The sequence below is a fragment of the Typopeltis vanoorti genome, chromosome 2 (assembly GCF_054136105.1).
Source record: "Typopeltis vanoorti isolate ZY-2024b chromosome 2, IOZ_Tvanoo_1.0, whole genome shotgun sequence".
Lineage (NCBI taxonomy): Eukaryota > Metazoa > Arthropoda > Arachnida > Uropygi > Thelyphonidae > Typopeltis > Typopeltis vanoorti.
This window is the reverse complement of record NC_143550.1, coordinates 54,419,605-54,440,083: the sequence shown is the minus strand read 5'-3', so window position 1 is coordinate 54,440,083 and position 20,479 is coordinate 54,419,605. Positions and strand designations below refer to the sequence as shown.

The 20,479-nt window shown below is 34.1% G+C and overlaps 1 protein-coding gene across 2 annotated transcripts in view; it reads left to right on the top strand.

Moving 5' to 3' along the window:
* The window catches only part of La (La autoantigen-like), a 107,852-nt gene that overhangs the window by 86,920 nt on the left and 453 nt on the right, over nt 1–20,479 (top strand). For both annotated transcript variants that reach the window (XM_090405068.1, XM_090405075.1), the window contains 3 exons: nt 7,199–7,276; nt 7,420–7,512; nt 11,302–11,376. In XM_090405068.1, the coding sequence (XP_090261194.1) occupies nt 7,199–7,276; nt 7,420–7,512; nt 11,302–11,376 (246 nt within the window). The remainder of the gene's footprint in view (nt 1–7,198; nt 7,277–7,419; nt 7,513–11,301; nt 11,377–20,479) is intronic.

Sequence of the window (20,479 nt, the reverse complement as noted above, 5' to 3'; positions counted from 1 at the left end):
TCCCACCAATGAGCTGTGGATTCGAAACTCTCAATGGGCATGAATGTTTTAATTGTTTTTAGGTGAGAGATGAATTTTGTTGTCAGATGTGAAACCACAGCACAGCTTATTGTAGGCTTGAGTGGCTTCCATGTTTGGTCTCTAGAGCAGGATCATAGGCATACTTTTCAGTGCACCTATGATCTTAAACTACCTTTGTAGTAAACAATAACAGCATACAACATATCTTTCCTATGCAGGGAATATGGAGTCATTTTCAAAATATAAGTGTATTCAATACTGAAACACCTCATCCTCACATCTGGATGGGTGTCTAAGTGTGCAGAAAAATAGTGAATGGTTCTTAGAATAAGCATTCTTAAAAATGGTGCCCTTTCTGCCTAAAGTATCCTATTTCAGAAGTTAGGAAGCTCACCGATCAATAAAATATTACTTTCACTGTATACAAATAAAAATATTATGAAAATCTAATTAAAATCTAAATAAATAATACATAAAAAAAACTATATTTTGTGAAATTTATCTTGCACAAAATATTGTTTTGAGACTACTGAAGTTGAGACTCTTACTTTTATCTCAGGTGGGTACATTTTAGCATGTTGAGGAAAGCATTTGCTGGCCTGGCATGCCACCGATTCATGCATTTTGCCGACTTCTGCATTATATATAACGTGACAGTCAGCATAGTATTGTTTATTGAATGTATGCTTCGTTTCTCTCTCTTTATCCCTTTACCTATATCCCTTCCATTTTCTTTTTATTCATTTTTATTATTCTTTTTTTTTTTTATTTTTTTCATGTAGTCCCTTTTTACACTTGTCTTGTACTAGAAGTCATGACATTTTTCATGTTAATTGAAAGTAAACAGCAGGAAGAACTTTGGTTACTTTATTATTATTATTATTACTATTTTTATTACATAACACCTCCAAGGAGTCCAAAGACTCATCGAGTGAGGGCACCTACTCTACAGCTCTCAGTCTCCACCATCCACAACTACCTTCATCGTCTACACTAATGCTATTTTCCACTGATCACCACCACTAGTATTTTCACAGATGATCACAAACATCCATGCCCACAGTGGGATTCGAACCCACAGCCTTTTGGCTGGAGAACAGATACACTAACCACTCGGCAAACCAGGCTGGCAATTTATTCTCCAAGGTCTGATTTTTAAGTACAAAACAGTGTAAATATTTCAGAATGTTACTTCATGACCTTGTATACTATAAATTTGTATGGCAGGTTATATTAGTTTAGTTTATTTTAAGTAATTATGTGATAAATGTAAATTCTTCTTTCTTACTGAGTTGTTTCAACTCTAAGAACAACAGTATTTAGAAGTTGAAATATATCAGTTGTCAATATATTAACTGTGAGAGAGGAGCGCTTGTTCATTCCAGGCTGTATGAAGTAAACGATACTGAGGATTGTGCATGTATGTCATTTAACATGAAATTGACAGTGAGGCAACCACAAGTGTACACTAGGCAATACCAGATGTGTGAAGGTATAGTAGAAACTGTCATTCTGCAGGTATTTTCAGTTACCCTTGTCTAGAGTATATGTATTGAGAATGGTTCAACAACTAGACAACATATACAGTTGATATCAGCTCTAGGGAGGCAGAATGCATAGTGTGCTAAGAGTAGTGAAAGCTGCAGCTGGTCCCACTGTACCACTCATGTCAGCTATTAAAAAATAAAAAAAAAATTAAAAAAAAAAGGCAGCAGTGGATACAATGATTACAGGAAACTAACATTCAGCACTTGCATAAGAAATAAAGTTCCCTAGTCCAAATCTCAGTTCCCATTTCCATGTTGATAGAGAACTAGTATATATAGTGATAGTACTTAGACTTATCATTATTTAAATCTAATGAAAATTATCAAATGTGTTTTTAATATAGAGTGGTGGCAAGAGAACTTTTTTTCTCTGCTTTACGAGGGAAGGATGCTTTCTCTCCTGTTGTTTAACTATCTTGTAATACTCTTTGGATCAGCTATTCCAGTTACATAAAAAAAGCAACAGTATTTGTAAAGCTTAGCTATATCTTTTAACTGCTATCACTTTGAAGTTACTGCAAATGTACCACCTTAATTAATTAATGTGTATTTAAAAAGCATAGCCATGTTTTTAGAGGACTCCTCCATATGGATAGCATATACTACTGTAATAAAGGGAAATCAGCATGGTCATTAATGACAATATCATTTTGGTTGGAAAGACCTGGGTTCAAATCTTGTGCAGCACATGAAGACCGGACAACTTGAGTTAACCATGAAACTAATATTGCTTTTAATTGCTTCTGGCTGTAATTTGCAAACAACTCAACCCTTCAAAGTAAGCTTTGATGCATCTAACCATTCGTTAGGATCATGCATTTTCCCCATTGCTTTGTAAATTTCTTAATGTTCTTTGTTGCATAAAACAAGAATACACTCATGGGGAGAGAAGAAATTGAAATTTTGTTGATGCTTCCAAAAAATAGATGTATTTTCAGGCTCTTTAGAGGGGACTCTTTGTAGTCTAGACCTCAAGATTTTGGCCTTTGTTTTGGTAAGATTCAGACCACTCTGACAAGATCAACTCTGCTTGAGTTATGAAGTGAGATGGCTATATAGCTGACATTTGAAATATAGATTTGGGTTCATGAGAGCACAATGGTGCACTTCAGGTCCATCAGTAGTTTTCTTCATCTCCATAGTCCATTTCTCATGGCTGGTGGCAGGTTTGCTTATTTTACACTGTATTGTTTTGACTTCACAGAAAAGCCAGATATCTTTGAATAACAGTAACAATTGCTTGCATGGTCTTTAGGCTCTCTCCATATCATTAGAAAAGCAAATAGTTCACAAATGTGTACATTTTAACTATCTTCTTAAACATTGTGTACACCTGCTGTAACATATTTGGGAAAACTCAGGTCTTAGTCTTTATTTCCACTTCACATCCAAAGTAAAACTCAATATGCTTTCTTATTAAAAGAATGAATGCTTGTTTTGCAGATTTTAATATTTTGCTGTATGCATATCAGATTGGAATCCTAGTATTTAGGCTTCAAATATTGTTTAAGGAAATTAACTATGTATTTGTTAATAAATAAAATTATTCAGTTATTATCCTATATTTTGCCAAAGTCAAATAGGCATCATCAGGGATTAATTTACTCGTATTAACAGTGCCAGATTAAGGGATGGGCTGACCAGGCACCGAAACTAAGGCTGCACTAGACCTTAGAGCCTGCACTCCTTCCAAAAATAATGACTGATAATAAAAACCTAAAATAGGCAATTTAAATGAATTAAGAAAACATTCTATGGATTTGTATTCAATTCTTAATGATGAAAATAGTAATGGCATTGACAGGAACGAACTCTTTGAAGAAATTAAATCTCTAAACACTTTATTCTGGAAAACATCAATTTGCCATTAGAAACTTTACAATTTTTAAAAGCAAGCAATTTGCAGAATATAATTATAAATACATGGGTCCCATTGAGAATTTTGCTGACAATTCCTATAACGGTAGCCACAGCTGAAAGAAGTTTTTATCAAATTAAAACTTATCAAAACATATTTGCGATTGACAATGGGGACTGAGAGATTAAATTCTTTAGCCTTGTTATCTACTGGAAATGCTTTTGCTCAGAAAATATACATTAGTGAAAGGATAAAAGCTTTCGCAGATTTAAAATCAAGAAAAAAATATATGTAAATTATAACTGATTAAATTAAAATTACAGTGTAAAATCATTAATTTTTGTAATCATTTGTTTCTTTTTTTTGTGTAGTATATCTGAGTGAATAAAAATGATAAGTAGAAATATTGAAGTTATGAAATTATTAATAATTTGAAAAAAATACTTATACTTACAATTAGAAAGTACTTAAGTATAAAAAAAAACTTAGGGACATCACACACAGAGTCTGCCTGGGACGTGAAATTATCTTAGTCTGGTATTGTGTATTAGACAGGTGCACACAGGCACACCTCAGTAACAAAGATGAAAAAACCGGAGAAATACAGGAAGGCCTGAAGTCCTACAATTGTGCTGCCTGTTGGCTGTTCTTAATCGTTGGGCTGACTGGCTTTCGGATGAGGGTTTCCCATATGAGAGGCGGGGGGGGGGTCTGATACAACCATATTTTTTAGGTTAGGATAGTTGGTGACAGCTACAGCTGATATGAGGAAAAGCTTTTTGAACTTGAATTTGCTTTGGTGAAGTAAGGTGGATTTTTTCTACCTTACTTCGAAAACGTGGCCAAGATATTAAAAAAAACACAATCTTGTGATCATCTATAAACTGCACAAAAAGCTAACAGTCCTTATCTGCCTCCCAAAAGACCAGCTACAACCTCTGGAATTTACCAGGTATCCTGAAGCTACAATCTTTCTTATTATGGGCAAACAGGTAGGACAGCCAACATCCGTATATCAGAACACCAGGATTACATCTGATTCCACCACTTAGGCTGCTCAGGATTGGCTGACCATGCCCTGGATACCTGGCACAGGATCTGTTGGAAAAAAAAAAGCCACCTTACTCCACCAAAGCAAATTCAAGTTTGAGAGGCTTTTCCTTGGATCAACTACAGCTCTCACCAACTATCCTAACCCAAACAAATATGGTTGTATCAGATTCCCCTCAAATGGGAAACCCTTATCCACAGACAGTCAGCCCAATGACCAAGAACACCTAACTGAAGCCAATAGGTAGTGCAGGTGTAGGACTTTAGGCCTTTCCGTATCTCTGGTTTTTGTTCATCTTTGTTTCTGAAGTGTGTCTGCATGCACATGCCTAATACAAGTGTATTAATCGCTGATGATGCCGATTTGACTTTGGTGAAATGTAGGATCATTAGTAATTTTATATTTTAACAAATACTTTATTAATTTCCTTAAACAATATACAATGCATATCAGATTGAGTTTGCACTGTTCATACATTTGTAAAACATCTTGCAGTAACTTCAGGCATCGATCAAAATCTTGCATTCCGTTCTTTCTACAATGACAAATGAGCATCTAAATCAAAATTCAGTCCTCAAAGCCACTTTGAATGCAAAACCAAATATGGTGCCCAGAGTGACTGTTTGCTTGCCTTCTCCCTTTTCCTTGTTATGTAATTAAGGCGCATGAGAAAGCTATTTCGGTGGGGAGTGACATTTTTACATGTGTGTTACAGAATGTAAGGTTGCATTACATTCCTGAGAGTATCGGTCCTGAAGTAATTTAATGTGAAACACTGACTTCTGATAGGTGATAATGGAAAAACGTGGCTGTCAGCAATGTTCCTTCTAAGCTGAGCCACATGCTTAGTAACTGCAAACAAAAATTTTTGCTTTCAGGGGCTTTTTAATTTGTGGTCAACAATTTTTGGTATCAAAACAAATTATATGATAAATCATACTTGTTACTTACTTTATGTATTAATTTCTCCACTGTCTTTGCTTCCATATTACTCTAATCTATTCTAACTTAATAACACTCTAATTTCTTTTAACCTGTGATATGTTGGCAAGCTTAGACAGACATCAACAAGTTGCAGAGGTATATTTGTTTAGAGTGTCTATTGTCTAGACCAGGAGTCGGCAACCTTTTTTCACCACAAGTCAATTTTGCAATTTATATGTTCACCACTTAATGTGGAGGTCATATGAGGGTGGGTGAATAAAAACAAAACAAAACAGGGGTTTAAACGAAGTATGAAGCATTACAGCAAAGCAAAACCATCATTCTTCTTATAAATGAATATGAAAAAAATACAAGATAGGAACGAACTATTGCAAACACAAATAAACATTTAAATCACACATTTATATATAAATTGTCACAAGTATATGAATTAAATATAAATAAAAACACAAAAACTAATTAACTTACTTGCTTTTTTATTTTTAACAATTTATAGTTTTCGAATACAAATTTCATCCGGCCACCTCAAATGTTTTCATGGGTCACAGGTTATCAATCCCTGATCTAGACAGTACATTCACTTGAGCTCATGCATATGGTGATGGATTTTTGTATCTGTGCCAATTTAAGTAAATGAATTTAGTACTTGCAGTTTTGACGGTTATAGCTAGATGAAAAAAAAAAGGGCAACATTAATATGAGAAATATTACGTTAGCAGTTTTAGTGCATTAAACTCTCAAAATAGTACTGTCAAAGTTAAATTGACAGATACACTGTTAAAGAGTAGCAAATTTGTTTAAATTTGAATGATTGGACAAATATGTTGAAATGTGAAACAGGAGCAGTATTTAAGTAGTTGAAGGAGTAAGCATTTAGGTTGCTTTTATAGAAATAATTAATGTGATATATAGGATCTTTTAACGAAGATTCTGTTGCCAATTTTAGGTATATTAAATTAAGAGTTAGTGGTTTGTGACTTTCTGTGTTGTGAGCAGAGGCTACTGCACACATTGAATCTTGAGACTGGAAACTTGTGTACATTGGCCAGAAAAAATAAGAGGGAACATTGCTTATCAGTTTTATATTCAAGTAAATACAAGTAATATTAAAATTGTCTATGTTTGCATAAAGGCAAATTTTTGTGTTATATTGTAATTCATTCTAAATGTCATTTTATATTTTTTCGATATAAAATTTTGTTTTATCAATATAATGGACATTATATAAATAAAGCAAAACTGGAATAATTTTTACTATGAAATTTGAACTCAAGTTTGATTTGAGATTTTTTACTATTTAACACCTGATATCTGTTAATCTGGAAAGTACAGTACCATCTTTTCTGTTAATTGTTTAATGATTCACTTGTCTAGGAATGAAATCCAGTTTCATCTCCTCCCTCTCTCTCTCTCTGACTGAGTTGCAATCACTGACAGCTCAGTCAACATATATCAAGATAAATAGCCAGATTACAATGCAATCTACATGTTTATGCTGTTTTAATGATATACATGCAATTTTATATAAAAACTGTGCAACGATTTGCAATTATCAAAATTATGGTTTCATCTTTATCGTTTAAAAACATAGCACAGACATAAGAAATCATAGCATCATATTTTCATCTGGATTTCATATTTTCAATTGGAGGAAAATTGTTCATAGGAGATGAATAATATAAATTTAATCATGTATTGCTGTCACAGTAGCTTGAATATCCCATGAGGGTACATATCAGGAAATTGATGATGATGATGATATTTTTATCTTTCAAGGTGAAGAGGAAGAAGCTTATTGGAAAAGGTTATTTAAAACAAAAGATCAGATGAGAAACAAAGCCCAACAAAAGAAAGGTTTGTTAATTGTTTTTTATGTATGCATGAAATGAAATGAGAAAATCACATCGTAGCTGTGATTTGTTTCACATTTGTAGAAATTCTAATTTCTGAATAAGAAATAAGTTTTATCACAGAAAAATGTTTCATGTGCTTTTTAGGTAGAAAAGGAAGACAATTTGGAAAGGGCAAGCATCAAGGAGAAGCCAAATCAAAGTTTAATAAAAATGCAAGGCATTCTGAAGTAACAGAATGTAAGTATTGAAAACCATTTTTTTTTACTATTCATTTCGTTATACACCCTCTGTCCAAAAAGAAACCGAACTTTTCAAAAATAGAAGAAACTAGTGACGCCACCTGTTGTATCTTTTTGTTGTTGGAAGCGGCAACCTTCATTAGTATCAACTGTTTATGACATGTTTCATTAGAAGCTGAGTTATAGTGCCAAGAGTGACAGTGTGTTTTGATGAACGGTCGGAAAATGAGTTTCAAACAGAGAACTGCAATTGCCTTTTGTGTTAAACTTGGTAAAAGTTTTACTGAAATGCATGAAATGCTTCAAAAAGCATACAGTGATGAATGCTTATCACATGCTCAAGTTTACAAGTGGTTTATATTTCAAAGTGATTGTGAGATGCTTGAGGACGGCGAAAAGGTCCAAAAACTTGACTGAGAGAAGTTATTTTCTATCAAAAGTTCGGTTTCTTTTTGGACAAAGAGTGTACATTATCATATATGTTTATACAGGAGAAGAAGGCTTATTTCATGAAAGATAGCACTTCCAGGTAAGCTTAAAAGCTTACCATATTCTGAAATGGTAAGCTTGAAAGCTTACCATTTCAGAATATGGTAAGCTTTAATATGCATGAGTGTGTGTTATACTTTTTAAGCATATTTTTTGTTTCATAGTATAGAATAATGTCATACCTCCATTGTTTAATCTCCATTATGAACTCTTCTAGAATGAAGTATTTTATTGATAATATTGTTGTACAAGAAGGCTAATTTGGAGCATAGGGAAATGAGCACTGCATGGTATCATGCCTTGGCAATATAGAGTTCATATAAAATTTTAGCATTCAAAACTGGTTTATGATCAACCAAGAAATATATGTACAGTGAATTAGCATGTTACTTCATACATGTTCATGCATATCAGGCATATTGTTCCTTGATTTCTTTTTAATTAATTTACTTCAGACAATTGTATATTTAGAAATATGCTCAAATACTTCCTTTCAGCTAGGAGGTTATCAGTTTATGTCTTTCTTGGTGTTCCCAACACCAAGAGAAATACTTTGATACCGAAGTTGTCAAATAATGATGCCCTCTATGGCAGATAGCTCTGCTCTCATCTTTGGCAGAAATATTTTCCACAGAAAGAAAACTGCAGCGAACTTTTTTGCTGCTAACTTAGAAAGTTAAACTTTCTAAAGCAGATATGTCTGTAAGGATGTGAGTAAATATCCTTTAAAGTATAAGCTTTAACTGATATAATATTTAAAAATAAATATTAACTTTATAAGTTAAATTTAAAATTCAAAAATATTAGGCCTAATATATTTCATAAGAGGATTTCTCATTTTTTTTGTCTTCTAACCTCTGCAAAACTAATTTGGAATTTATAGTACCCTCTTTTTATCTTTATCTAGAATGTTCAATGTTTACCCAGGCATTGAAGTTTATTCTGATGAGTAGTACAGTGCCCTGATTTCTTTAGGGTTTTTCAGGATGACAGCCTTGTAAAATGTTATGTTAAATGCTTATTTTAGAATTAGAAGTTACAATGTTTTAAGACTTCCAAGATATATTTTGGCCAGCACTTGTTCCAGGATTGCCCTGTGCTGCTCAAAGCACTTTACTTTGAAAAGGCCATTAATATCTCAATTGCCAGATGATCCATTTTCCTACATATGTTGTTGCACATTGATTTGGCACAGCATGATTGGAAAATTGATAATCCTCAAGAGCCGTTTTTGTATTACAAAAATGTTAAATGAAGCAAATGTCAGTATGTCCTTCATTTGGCATTATCAGCACACAGTTAAATATAGTTCGAGTAATGTGCAACAGAACATTGTGTACAAGCACAGAGAATGGATACAAGAATTAGACCAGTTCTGTGATAGGCAGTGCTACATTTACTGCTGGCTAGATTGTAATCCCCCCCCCCCCCCCCAAATAAATAAATAAAAAAATTAATAAATTCAAAATCACTCCAGTTGGGTAACATGTATGAATAGTATGAAATAAATAAAAAAATAATAATAAAATATATATATATATATATATATATATATATATTTTTTTTTTTTTTTTTTTTCAAAATTCATTTTTACTCGGTTGGAATATTATAAAAAAGGTTTAATGACTGTTACTGAGAGATAAAAAGATGACAAGATATATTTAAAAAATATACTACTAGTTTACTAGTTTCGTTGCATGAACATACTCAGGTATCACAATCAAAGAAGTATATAAAAAATTATAGGACCAGTGACAAAGTTGAGACCTTTAGCAAGTATGCTTTCTTCTGCCAAAGATAATTGATGGTAAGACTTATTGATGACAACTTTTTTTAGATAGGTAGAGTCAAAATGAGAAGTTTTGCTATCCTGATTATATTTAAGAGAATCATATTTTCTAATGAGTTTTATTTTATTTAAATTCTGTATTTTAGAAGCTTTAAGTGTGCTAATTTCTTTTAAATGGTTCCAAGATGAACTGTCTAGAGAATGAGAAAAACGTGTTTCGTGATAGGTCTTCTTAGAAAAATAAGCAGCAAGACAACGTTTGGTATCACGAATGCATTCCGATAAAAGATCTAGTTTTGCTCTCCTATAAATTCTTTCAGCTAGAGCTGAAAGAATTTATAGGAGATATTCTTTTCTCCTATAAATTGATTTCTCCTAAATAATTGATTCCCATCAATTATCTTTGGCAGAAGAAAGCATACTTGCTAAAGGTCTCAACTTTGTCACTGCTCCTACATCCATCCCTAGAGAACATCTCTTAACAAAGATAGAAAAGGCAGCTTCTTTATTACCAAACAAAGAAGCTAACCTCCTCCGTATGGAAGCAATTTTCTCTATAAATAAAGCTAGACCTCCACCTGACAACATTTCTTACTCTGAAAGGAAAGCTATCAAGTCCTTGAAAGATAATAGTAACATAGTTATCCTTCCGGCAGACAAAGGGAATGCAACTGTCATCTTAAACAAGTCTGATTACCATAATAAAATCTTGGAACTTTTAAATAGTGATACCTACTCAGAAATTGCTAATGACCCTACGACGGAACTACACAATATCAGCTCTCTTTCACCAAAACTGGCCAAGATTCTCAAGAAATTCAACTTCAAAACGTGCTTCGCGACGCTTCCAAAACTTCTTTCATTACTTAGCAAACATAAACAGAAACATCTTCCTACTCAGTTTCCAGGAGTGTACAAGATTTTGTGTGATTGCGGAAAGCCATACTATGGACAGACTGCTAAATCCGTCCTTCTACGTTTGGATGAACACCGTAGAGATATCTCCTATAACAGGACTAGAGCTAGCGCTCTCTCTAGCCACGTTCTCTTTTCAGCTAACTCAGACGAAGGCCGCCAGCACATTGTAAACTGGACTCAAACTTCTAACATCCATGTGTGCTACGATGAACTCGAAAGAAAGATTGTTGAATCTAGGGAAATTTCTCTAGATTCCTCTCATATCAACAACAGCCTGAGTTACAATCTCTCTGACGCACACGTTGCTTCTGTTCAGTACTGGCGCACTCGCGACTGTGCGTAGTATTCGTTTGTTTGGAACTCGTACTTGCATTTTTTCAAACATGCTACTGTCTTTTTATACTTGTTCTGTTAGTACAATTTTAAGTCTCTGTAATTTTTTATATACTTCTTTGATTGTGATACCTGAGGATGTTCATGTAACGAAACTAGTAGTATCTTTTTTAAATATATCTTGTCATCTTTTTATCTCTCGGTAATAGTCATTAAACCTTTTTTATTATATATATATATATCTTTTTCCCCTTACAGATAAGAGCCAAGAAGATGATAAACCAGATCCTACCAAGACTGCATCAGGCCAATCAGGAATGGAAATAAATGAATGTAAGTATTATAAATATTCTTATTTCCTTGTGATGTATATTTTTCTAACATTTAGTTTGATATGCTGTAAATTTTTGTCATGGTGTAACTATTAAAAGCAATAACTTGTTTCCGGAAAGTAAATATAAAGTTTATATATTGTTTTAATTTAATCATATATATATTTGCGGAACTTAACAAATATGCTTGCCTTTGGCGAGCATATTTGTTAAAATCTGTTAGATTTTACCAGCTGCAAGTAGCTGCAGACTGGACAAAATAAAATACAAAATCTTTTTAACTTTAAAAAGCAAAGATACAGCTCCACATCACTTTATGGGAACTCTTATTGACTTTTTTAGACATCATTAAAAAAAAATAGTCATCTTAGGTGAGTACATTTTTTTGCTTGGCAAGTAGTATTTGCATAATTTCTCAAGACCTGTATGGGACAAGGAAGTGTTAACCACCATAATGGCCTGGACATGTATATACATCCATGATTACATTGGTGCGAAGTGTTTATTGGAGTCAATATAATCCTTAGATAATTATAGAAATAAGTATATGGAGCATATATTTTTGATATATTTTCATCTGTGGATGGTTATAATCATGCTGGACACCATGCAAATTGTATCATATGGTACTTCCCCCATGGGACAAGGTGACAGAACATTTCGTTTTCCTGGTTTATGCATCTGGTGGACACATATATTGTTATGTTTGGTTCCAGAGGAACAAATTCTGTCTAGAAGGGGGAAAGATTTTCTGCTTTCAGGAAATATAACAACAGATAATTAAGAGATTCTATATTTGATGAAGGTGTAAGTAATCATTTTAGCCTGCATTCCATTTGCATATGACTGGCACAATGAAGGAAAAATAGGCATGAATAAACAGATATGTTGTTACAGAGAAATATCTGATGATTTACAGTTTTGGTATTATAGGTGCTGTGGTAAATTACTATGGTAAGGAACAAATTGCATTCCCCCACACCACCACTGCACTACACAATTGGAAAGTTAAAGTTTTACTGTAGCAGGAAATACAGTAAAAACCTGTTTCAAAATAATGGATGAGGGATTTTTTTTCTAAGAATTTTTGATAATCTCACATCTATTCCTTCATATAATTCATATATATATATATATATATATATATAGATGGTGCCTGTTAAATCTGGAATGAAAGGTTCAATTTGTTAGTGAGCATTGCATTCGAGATTTAACTAGGATCTAAAAACTCTATAAAAAGGAAATGCTTGTACATAAGGTGTAAGTGAAAACTTTAATGTATTAATATTTTATTAATGGAATTTTGTAAGTGATAAATTGTAAACTGTCTTATAATTAACATACCAGAGTCTAAAAGGTCTTAGTGAAGGTTACTTTCGAAGGAGAAAGTTTAAGCCAAATCCACTTTGGCCTAATCAGCTTTTGAACATAACCGTGGAAGCATCACAATGCGAAGTCCGAGACACATGTACGGCACCCATGTGATGGGGAGCATATTGGGGAGAAGCGTAGGGGAGTGTGCAAAAAAGAGTTAGGTGTCGTGAGCAACCAGTGACGTAGTTGGGAGAGCGGACAAGGGGATATATAAGGATTTGCCAGCGAATATAGCCCTCTCTCAGTCCTCTGTTCTTCGTGGTGTCTCTCTCTCAGCATTGGGTTCCAATGGAAGCAGTTCGTGGCGACAACTAGAAGGATGGTCAATGACAGCTACAAAGTCGGGTAGCGATCCGTTTCAAGCGTAGCAGAGGCAAAGCCATGCAGCCACGGAGACCGCAGCCTTATGCTGAGTCATACGTACCTGTCTGTCGAAGCAGTGCCCTTAAAGTTATAGGAATAGCGGTGATTCATGATCATAATTACTGGTGGTAAGAAGTCAGAAGAAAATACAGGTAGCAGACCTAGGAACCTAACCAGAAGGAAACAACAAAGATTGATGTTAAGCCCACGTGGTTGGTGAAGTAGAAACTTTTGTCTTTCATGCTGAGAGCAGGACTAGAGCGAGTGAAAGTGCTAACCTTATATGTGATAGGACCTTTTATAACTGTCTGGACTATAGTGTTTTACTTAGAGGCTAAATGTAATTTTAGAAGTTCATTGTTATTGAATTATGCCCATGATAGAATTTTGATATATTGTAGTCTAATCTGGGGAATTGAAATGTTGTTAATTTATATAGCTGTGTTGAGCTTATGAGAATTGGATTAATTGATCTGTTAAAAAATAATTTAAATGACTATTTAGTTACAATTAGATAGATTGTCTGAGAACCTGGGATTTTCTTTCATGAATAAGTCATGTCTAAAGCAAAGTTTTGATCTCTGTGTACAATACTTAGTGCAAAATAAATGTTTTGCTTTCTATACCTAAGAAACTTGCCTGATTTCTCATGCTAATCTACCGCTTTCTAAATTTAGAACCTGTATGAATTCAAGTGCAGGGGGGGGGGAGAGAAAATTTGGTTATGACTGCTGATTAAGGAATAAACTAATAGGGGGGTATAAATAAATAATAGATTCTAAGGCTGTGTAATTATCTGCATTTTAACTCTCTGACAGGAATATCCCTTTCGTATAGGAATCAAGATGGCACAGCTGTATTAACAAATAAATTTTTCTTGATTCCAAAAAGGAGCTAAATCCAGATCTGTAACAATAGAGAAATTTGGCTCTCGCCGAGAGCATTCTCTCTGTCTGCAAGAATAGTACACGTGATCCATCAGAAAGAACGGTGTCTGAAAGAAAAATCAGCTCTAACTAAGATTAAGCATTGTAATTTAGCGGCTGGAATAGGAACAGCAGAACAATTGGTAGAAAGACTAAAGAACTCTAGATAAGATTTATAAAGGACAATAAGGAACGATGTACACAAGATATAACAGTGCCTATCTTCAGTTCCACTTAGCTTGAAGTTCTAGAACCCCTATTATTAATTTGATTATTATTAATTACTTTATGCACTTTATTTGATTATTATTGTTATTAAACTTATTTTAATTTTCAATCAAGAAACATTTCATCATTTAGCATTAGTAATGCTAAATTACTGAATTTTTGTTCTATAAAACAGCAAGTGCAGTATTACAAAAAACCAGAGCATATGGATTAAGACTGAAAATTTATCAGGTCATAACTCACTAGCAGGATTTTATTTAAAAAAAGGAAAAAAAACTTCCAGTGGTATGTGATGCTATGATATAATGTGAGTTATATACTACCTATAACTCCTGTGATATCTTTGCTATATAGGTTGGTGGGATGGGGAGAATCTTAAATAGGTTATATAGAGATAAACATATTGGGTTTATGTGCAAGCAATTCTCATTTAGGTGGATTTGCACTTAGTCTATTTCCTTTAACTATTCCCGATAGATGAGTTAGAAGTAACAGTTGATCAAAGACTAGAGACCATGGATATTGAGAATTCTGAGAAAAATTAGAGGAGAAACAGATGGCATCGGTGGCAGAATCGTATTAAAAACGAAGCTATATTTTGCTCACTTCAGCAGCAGTTACAGGAAGGAACGTGACATGGCATTTAGGAATGTGCAAGAACTAATCTCAAGTGGTGTAGTCCTAAAATGGAATGATTAGTAAAGTAGGTGCTTGATAATAGCATCAAGTACCATGATTTTCATATGGTGCTGTCAAAGTATCATTACACCTCCTTGATGGTTCATATCAGGAACCTGATAGTGCTGATGTATGTACGGGGTGTGGCTATTAAATAACGAGACAAGGTGTGCTGTGAATCGTGTACGCGTAGCAGTGGGATGTACTAGCACTGTGAATGACCTTGAAGGTTCTAGAAGCAGTTGGGATAAGCATGTTCGTTGTCACTCGTAGTTAGTCTGTAGGCAGTTATAAAATAAACACATGTGAAGTTGCTTTGCCAGAATAATGACTAACGTTAAACTCGAGCAGCGTGTTAATCTCAGATTCCTTGTGAAATTGAAGAAATCACCAATTGAGTGTTTGAAACTGTTGCAGGAGGTGTACAATGATAATGTAATGTCACATGCACGAATGTTTGAATGGCACAAACGCTTTTCTGAAGGTCAAGAAAACTTTGAAGATGACGAATAACTGGGTCACCCTATCAATGCAGCAACCAAACAAAACATTGTGAAAATTAATGAAATTGTCCGCAACGATTGCCGGTTAAGTAGAGTGCGGTTGGGTAGTAGAATACCCCAACCGCACCCCTGCGTATTGTAAGAGGCAATAAATGGAGACCCAGTCCGCAGGGGTATAGCTGGGTCCCCTTCGGGGGTTGGGCAAAGGGCTAATCATTCCCTCCCTGTAAAAATTATCTGATTACAGAAGCTGCAAATCTGGATGAACAAATGCTCCTGGTAACAGACGTGACTTGCGAGACCCCAGAAGACTTATCTAGCCTGGTCTGATGTGGATGATGTATATATGACACACTGAGGGGAAAGCCTTTTGGAACCCTTGTTGTTGAAAGATTCACTTATGAAGCCACAAAAAATTTTGAAGATTGGATCATGGAACGTTAGAACACTGTACCAGGTAGAAAAAACTAGGCAGGTAATAAATGAAATGGACAATTACAAGTTAGATATTTTAGGCATCAGTGAACTCAAATGGACTGGTTTTGGTAGACTTATAACTAAAGACAACTAGAGAATATTGTACTCTGGATCAGAGGAGAAGCATGAAAAAGGAGTTATGCTAATATTGAACCCGAAAGTAACCAAACGTCTGATGGAATAGGAACCAGTAAACGAGAGAATTATAAAAGCCAGGTTTTATTCCAAATTTATCAAACTTTCTGTTGTGCAGGTTTATGCACCTACTAATGATGCAGATGAAGAAATAAAATAATGTTTTTATGAACAACTCCAAAAAGTAATAAATTCTATTCCAAAACACGATATGATAATACTCATTGGCGATCTTAATGCAAAAGTGGGTAAAAGGTCATATGTAGAAGAAAAATCCTTAGGTTTTGAGGCTTGTGGAGACCAAAATGAAAATGGCATGATGTTTGTATCTTTTTGTAAAATGAACAACTTTGTCATTGGAGGAATTAAATTCAAGCATAAAGAAATACATAAATTGACTTGGATCGCACCAGATGGTAGCACAAGAAACAAAATTGATCATGTTGCTATTAATGATAAATTCGTAAGATCCATGCTTGATGTGAGAGTCGAACGTAGCGCAGATGTTGGTTCTGACCACTTCTTGTTGGTGACAAAGTTGAAATTAAAACTTCAAGGTGTATTAAGAAAGAAAAGAAGTTTAAGAACTGCATTTGATATTGAAAAATTAAAGAAACAAGAGAAAAGTTTGCTTTGGAGATAAAGAACAGATTCAATATATTAAATTCAAAATAGAGGAAAATCAAGATGTAACAGTAGAAAACAACAAAGTAGAAGAATATTGGAAAAACTTCAGGAATACATATAATGAAGTTGCTGAAGATGTAATTGGTAAACGAAGAAAAATAAAGAATGGTTAACTGCAGAAACTTGGAAGATCATTGAAGAGAGAAAAAAGATTAAATCATTAATGAACTAAATAAAAGCGCAAAGAGAGCTGCAAGAGCCGACAAGAGAAAATATATTGATGAATTAGCAAAAGAAGCACAACATGCTGCAGAAAATGGACAAATTAGACAACTTTATCAGATTATAAAACAAATCAGTGGTAACAAAAAAACATGTAACACCCACGTTGAACATTTCCGAAGATGAGATTTCGTTGAGTGAAGTCAAAGATGCCCTGAAGGCACTAAAATCTAACAAAGCATGTAGAAATGATAATACCAATGCCGAAATGTTAAAAGCTGATCTTAACACAACTACTGCCAAATTACAAAGGTTATACAACGAAATATGGAAGACAGAGAAAATTCCTGAACAATGGAAAAAAGCAATAATTATAAAAATTCCTAAAAAAAAGGAGATCTGACTAAGTGTGAAAATTGGAGAGGAATAAGTTTGCTGTCAATTCCCCCAAAATTTTAATTAATAGATTAAAAAAGGAAATTGAAAATGTACTAAGTGAAGAACAGGCAGGTTTTCGAACTGGTTGCAGAACCATTCAACAAATATTCACTCTTAGAAATATAATCAAACAATGTATAGAATTTTAAGCCCCACTTTACCTAAACTTCATCGATCTCAGTAAAGCATTCGACTAAATAGAGAGAAACTTTGGAAAATATTAGAAGACTACGGAATACCTTATAAATTTATCAACATTATTAAGAATATGTATGATGGCAGCAAGTCTTGCATGGAAGGAGATGGAAAACTTAGACTTCTTTATCATTGAAACTGGAGTTAGACAGGTTGTGTGTTATCTGGTCTATTATTTATAATTTTAATTGATTGGATTATGAAAAACTCAATTAATCATCAAAAGAGAGGAATATGTTGGGACTTTACATCCACACTGGAAGACCTTGATTTTACTGATGACATAGTGCTCCTGTCCTGCAAGTTAAATGACTTATAGCTAAAAACTGATGTCTTTGCTTGCTGCGCAGAATAATATAAAGAAGAAAGCCAAGGTCATGCGAATAAATGAAAAATCAAATAAAGAAATTAAGTTAAAAATTAAACAATTGAAGATGTTAATACTTTTACATACCTTGGATCGGTAATAAATAAACAAGGTGGCACTGACGAAGACGTTTTACAAAGAATTGCTAAAGCACAAAATTGTTTCAGGTCATTAAACAAATTATGGAAAGCATCAAATATTACAGTTAAAGTGAAAATTAATGTCTGTAAATCTATTGTGCGAGCAATACTGCTACATGGCTCTGAAACTTGGAAACTTACCAAGGCACATTTCCAAAACAAGTGTTTAAGAAGAATTTTAAAAATCTTCTGGACAAATGCAGTTACTAACGAGGAACTTTTAAACCTTCTCCAAGTCTATAGATGAAGCAATTTGCCTAAGGAGGTGGAAATGATTCCACCTTCCGGATTCCGGACATGTTCTTTGCATGGGGATAAACAGAATTCCTCAAGTAGCACTGAGTTGGGCTCCAACTCAGTGCTTTACTCAGAAATTAAGTTAAAAATTAAACAATTGAAGATGTTAATACTTTTACATACCTTGGATCGGTAATAAATAAACAAGGTGGCACTGACGAAGACGTTTTACAAAGAATTGCTAAAGCACAAAATTGTTTCAGGTCATTAAACAAATTATGGAAAGCATCAAATATTACAGTTAAAGTGAAAATTAATGTCTGTAAATCTATTGTGCGAGCAATACTGCTACATGGCTCTGAAACTTGGAAACTTACCAAGGCACATTTCCAAAACAAGTGTTTAAGAAGAATTTTAAAAATCTTCTGGACAAATGCAGTTACTAACGAGGAACTTTTAAACCTTCTCCAAGTCTATAGATGAAGCAATTTGCCTAAGGAGGTGGAAATGATTCCACCTTCCGGATTCCGGACATGTTCTTTGCATGGGGATAAACAGAATTCCTCAAGTAGCACTGAGTTGGGCTCTAAAAGGAAGACGCTCTAGAGGTCGTCCAAAATTAACTTGGAGAAGAATGATGGAATCCAAAATGAAGGAGGCAAGATGGGCGAGTTGGGCAGAGGCAGATGGAAAACCAGCATTGCAGCCTTATGTGTCAGTAGGCATGGAAAGACTTGATGATGATGATGTCTGCAACGATTGCCGGTTAAGATCACCAGACATGGTGCACATTGATAAGGAGACTGTACGACAAATTTTGCATGAGCAATTGAACATGAACAAATTCTTCACCAAAATGGTTCCCAAAAACTTGTGTTTCCAGATGTAGAAAGACGCCTGGAAACAAATTTGCACTGACATCATGGAATGACTGACAGCAGAGCTGGACTGGCAGGAGAAGATCATCATGTAATGAGACGTAGATATTTCAGTACAATCCAGAAACAGAGACAATTGATGCACTGGAAAACTCCCACTTCACCAAGAATGAAAAAAGCAAGAATGAGCAAGTCAAAACTGGAGGCAGTACTGATAGTTTTTTTTTTTTTTTTTTTATTGCATGGTAATGGCTACCAGAGGGTCAGATAGTTAACCAACATTATTACCTTGAGGTTCTGGCCAAGTTGAGAGAACGAGTGAGGAAGAAGAGACTCGATCTGTGGAAGAACGTTTGGATTCTCCATCAGGACAACGCTCTCCAATTCACTGTTCCAGTTTACAGACAGTGCACTGTCTGTAAAGCAGTATCTGGCTGATAAGAAGATCCCAGTGTTGGACCATCCACCTTACTCGCCGGACTTAGCTCCATGCAACTTTTATGTTTTTTCAAAGTTGAAATCTGCATTGAAGGGCACCTATTTTCAGTTAGTGGATGAGGTAAAGGAGAAAAAGGCAGCACTACTGAAACAGATAACACCTGATGACTTGTAGCACTATTTCTAACAATGGAAAATTCATATGCAATGATGTATAGATAGAGGAGGGGGAGTATGTTGAAGGAGATAACAATTAAGTTGTACAATTGTAATAATAAACCACATTTTTGCAGCCAGTCTCATTATTTAATAGCACACCTCGTATGTATGTGTAAGTAAATGCAATTCTAAACTGTTCAGTGATGCCTAATTATCTGTGAATTATGTAGTTTATCTTTTAATGACTATTTGATACTAGATGTCAGTCAACAATAATACAATCATTTCTCACCATAGATGTTTGGACAGAGGAATAGTGTTTTACCAGATAGCTTGTAATGATGAATTACTTTTAAAATAGGTATATATCTAAGCAACTTTCTTGTGCATTTTTCGGTAGTTGTTCTAGTGTGTGATTTTGTTATAACTTTTTTTTTTTTTTTTTATCCTGTTGTGAAAATCAATTATACATTTAATAACCTATGTTTGGATTTTTTCCCCTGGCTAAATTGGTATTTTTCTTTCATTTGTAATTTACATATATCTCTGGTTTATTTGTTCAGCCTCATTTAATAAACCTACACTTGATGTAGGTTTATTAAATCTTATTGATACAAAGTAATTGGTAACTTGTTAATATTTATTAATTGGGAATCACAAAAGAAACAGTCTGTGTAGTCACAAATTTCTTAAAAAAATTATATTTGTCATTTGAAATT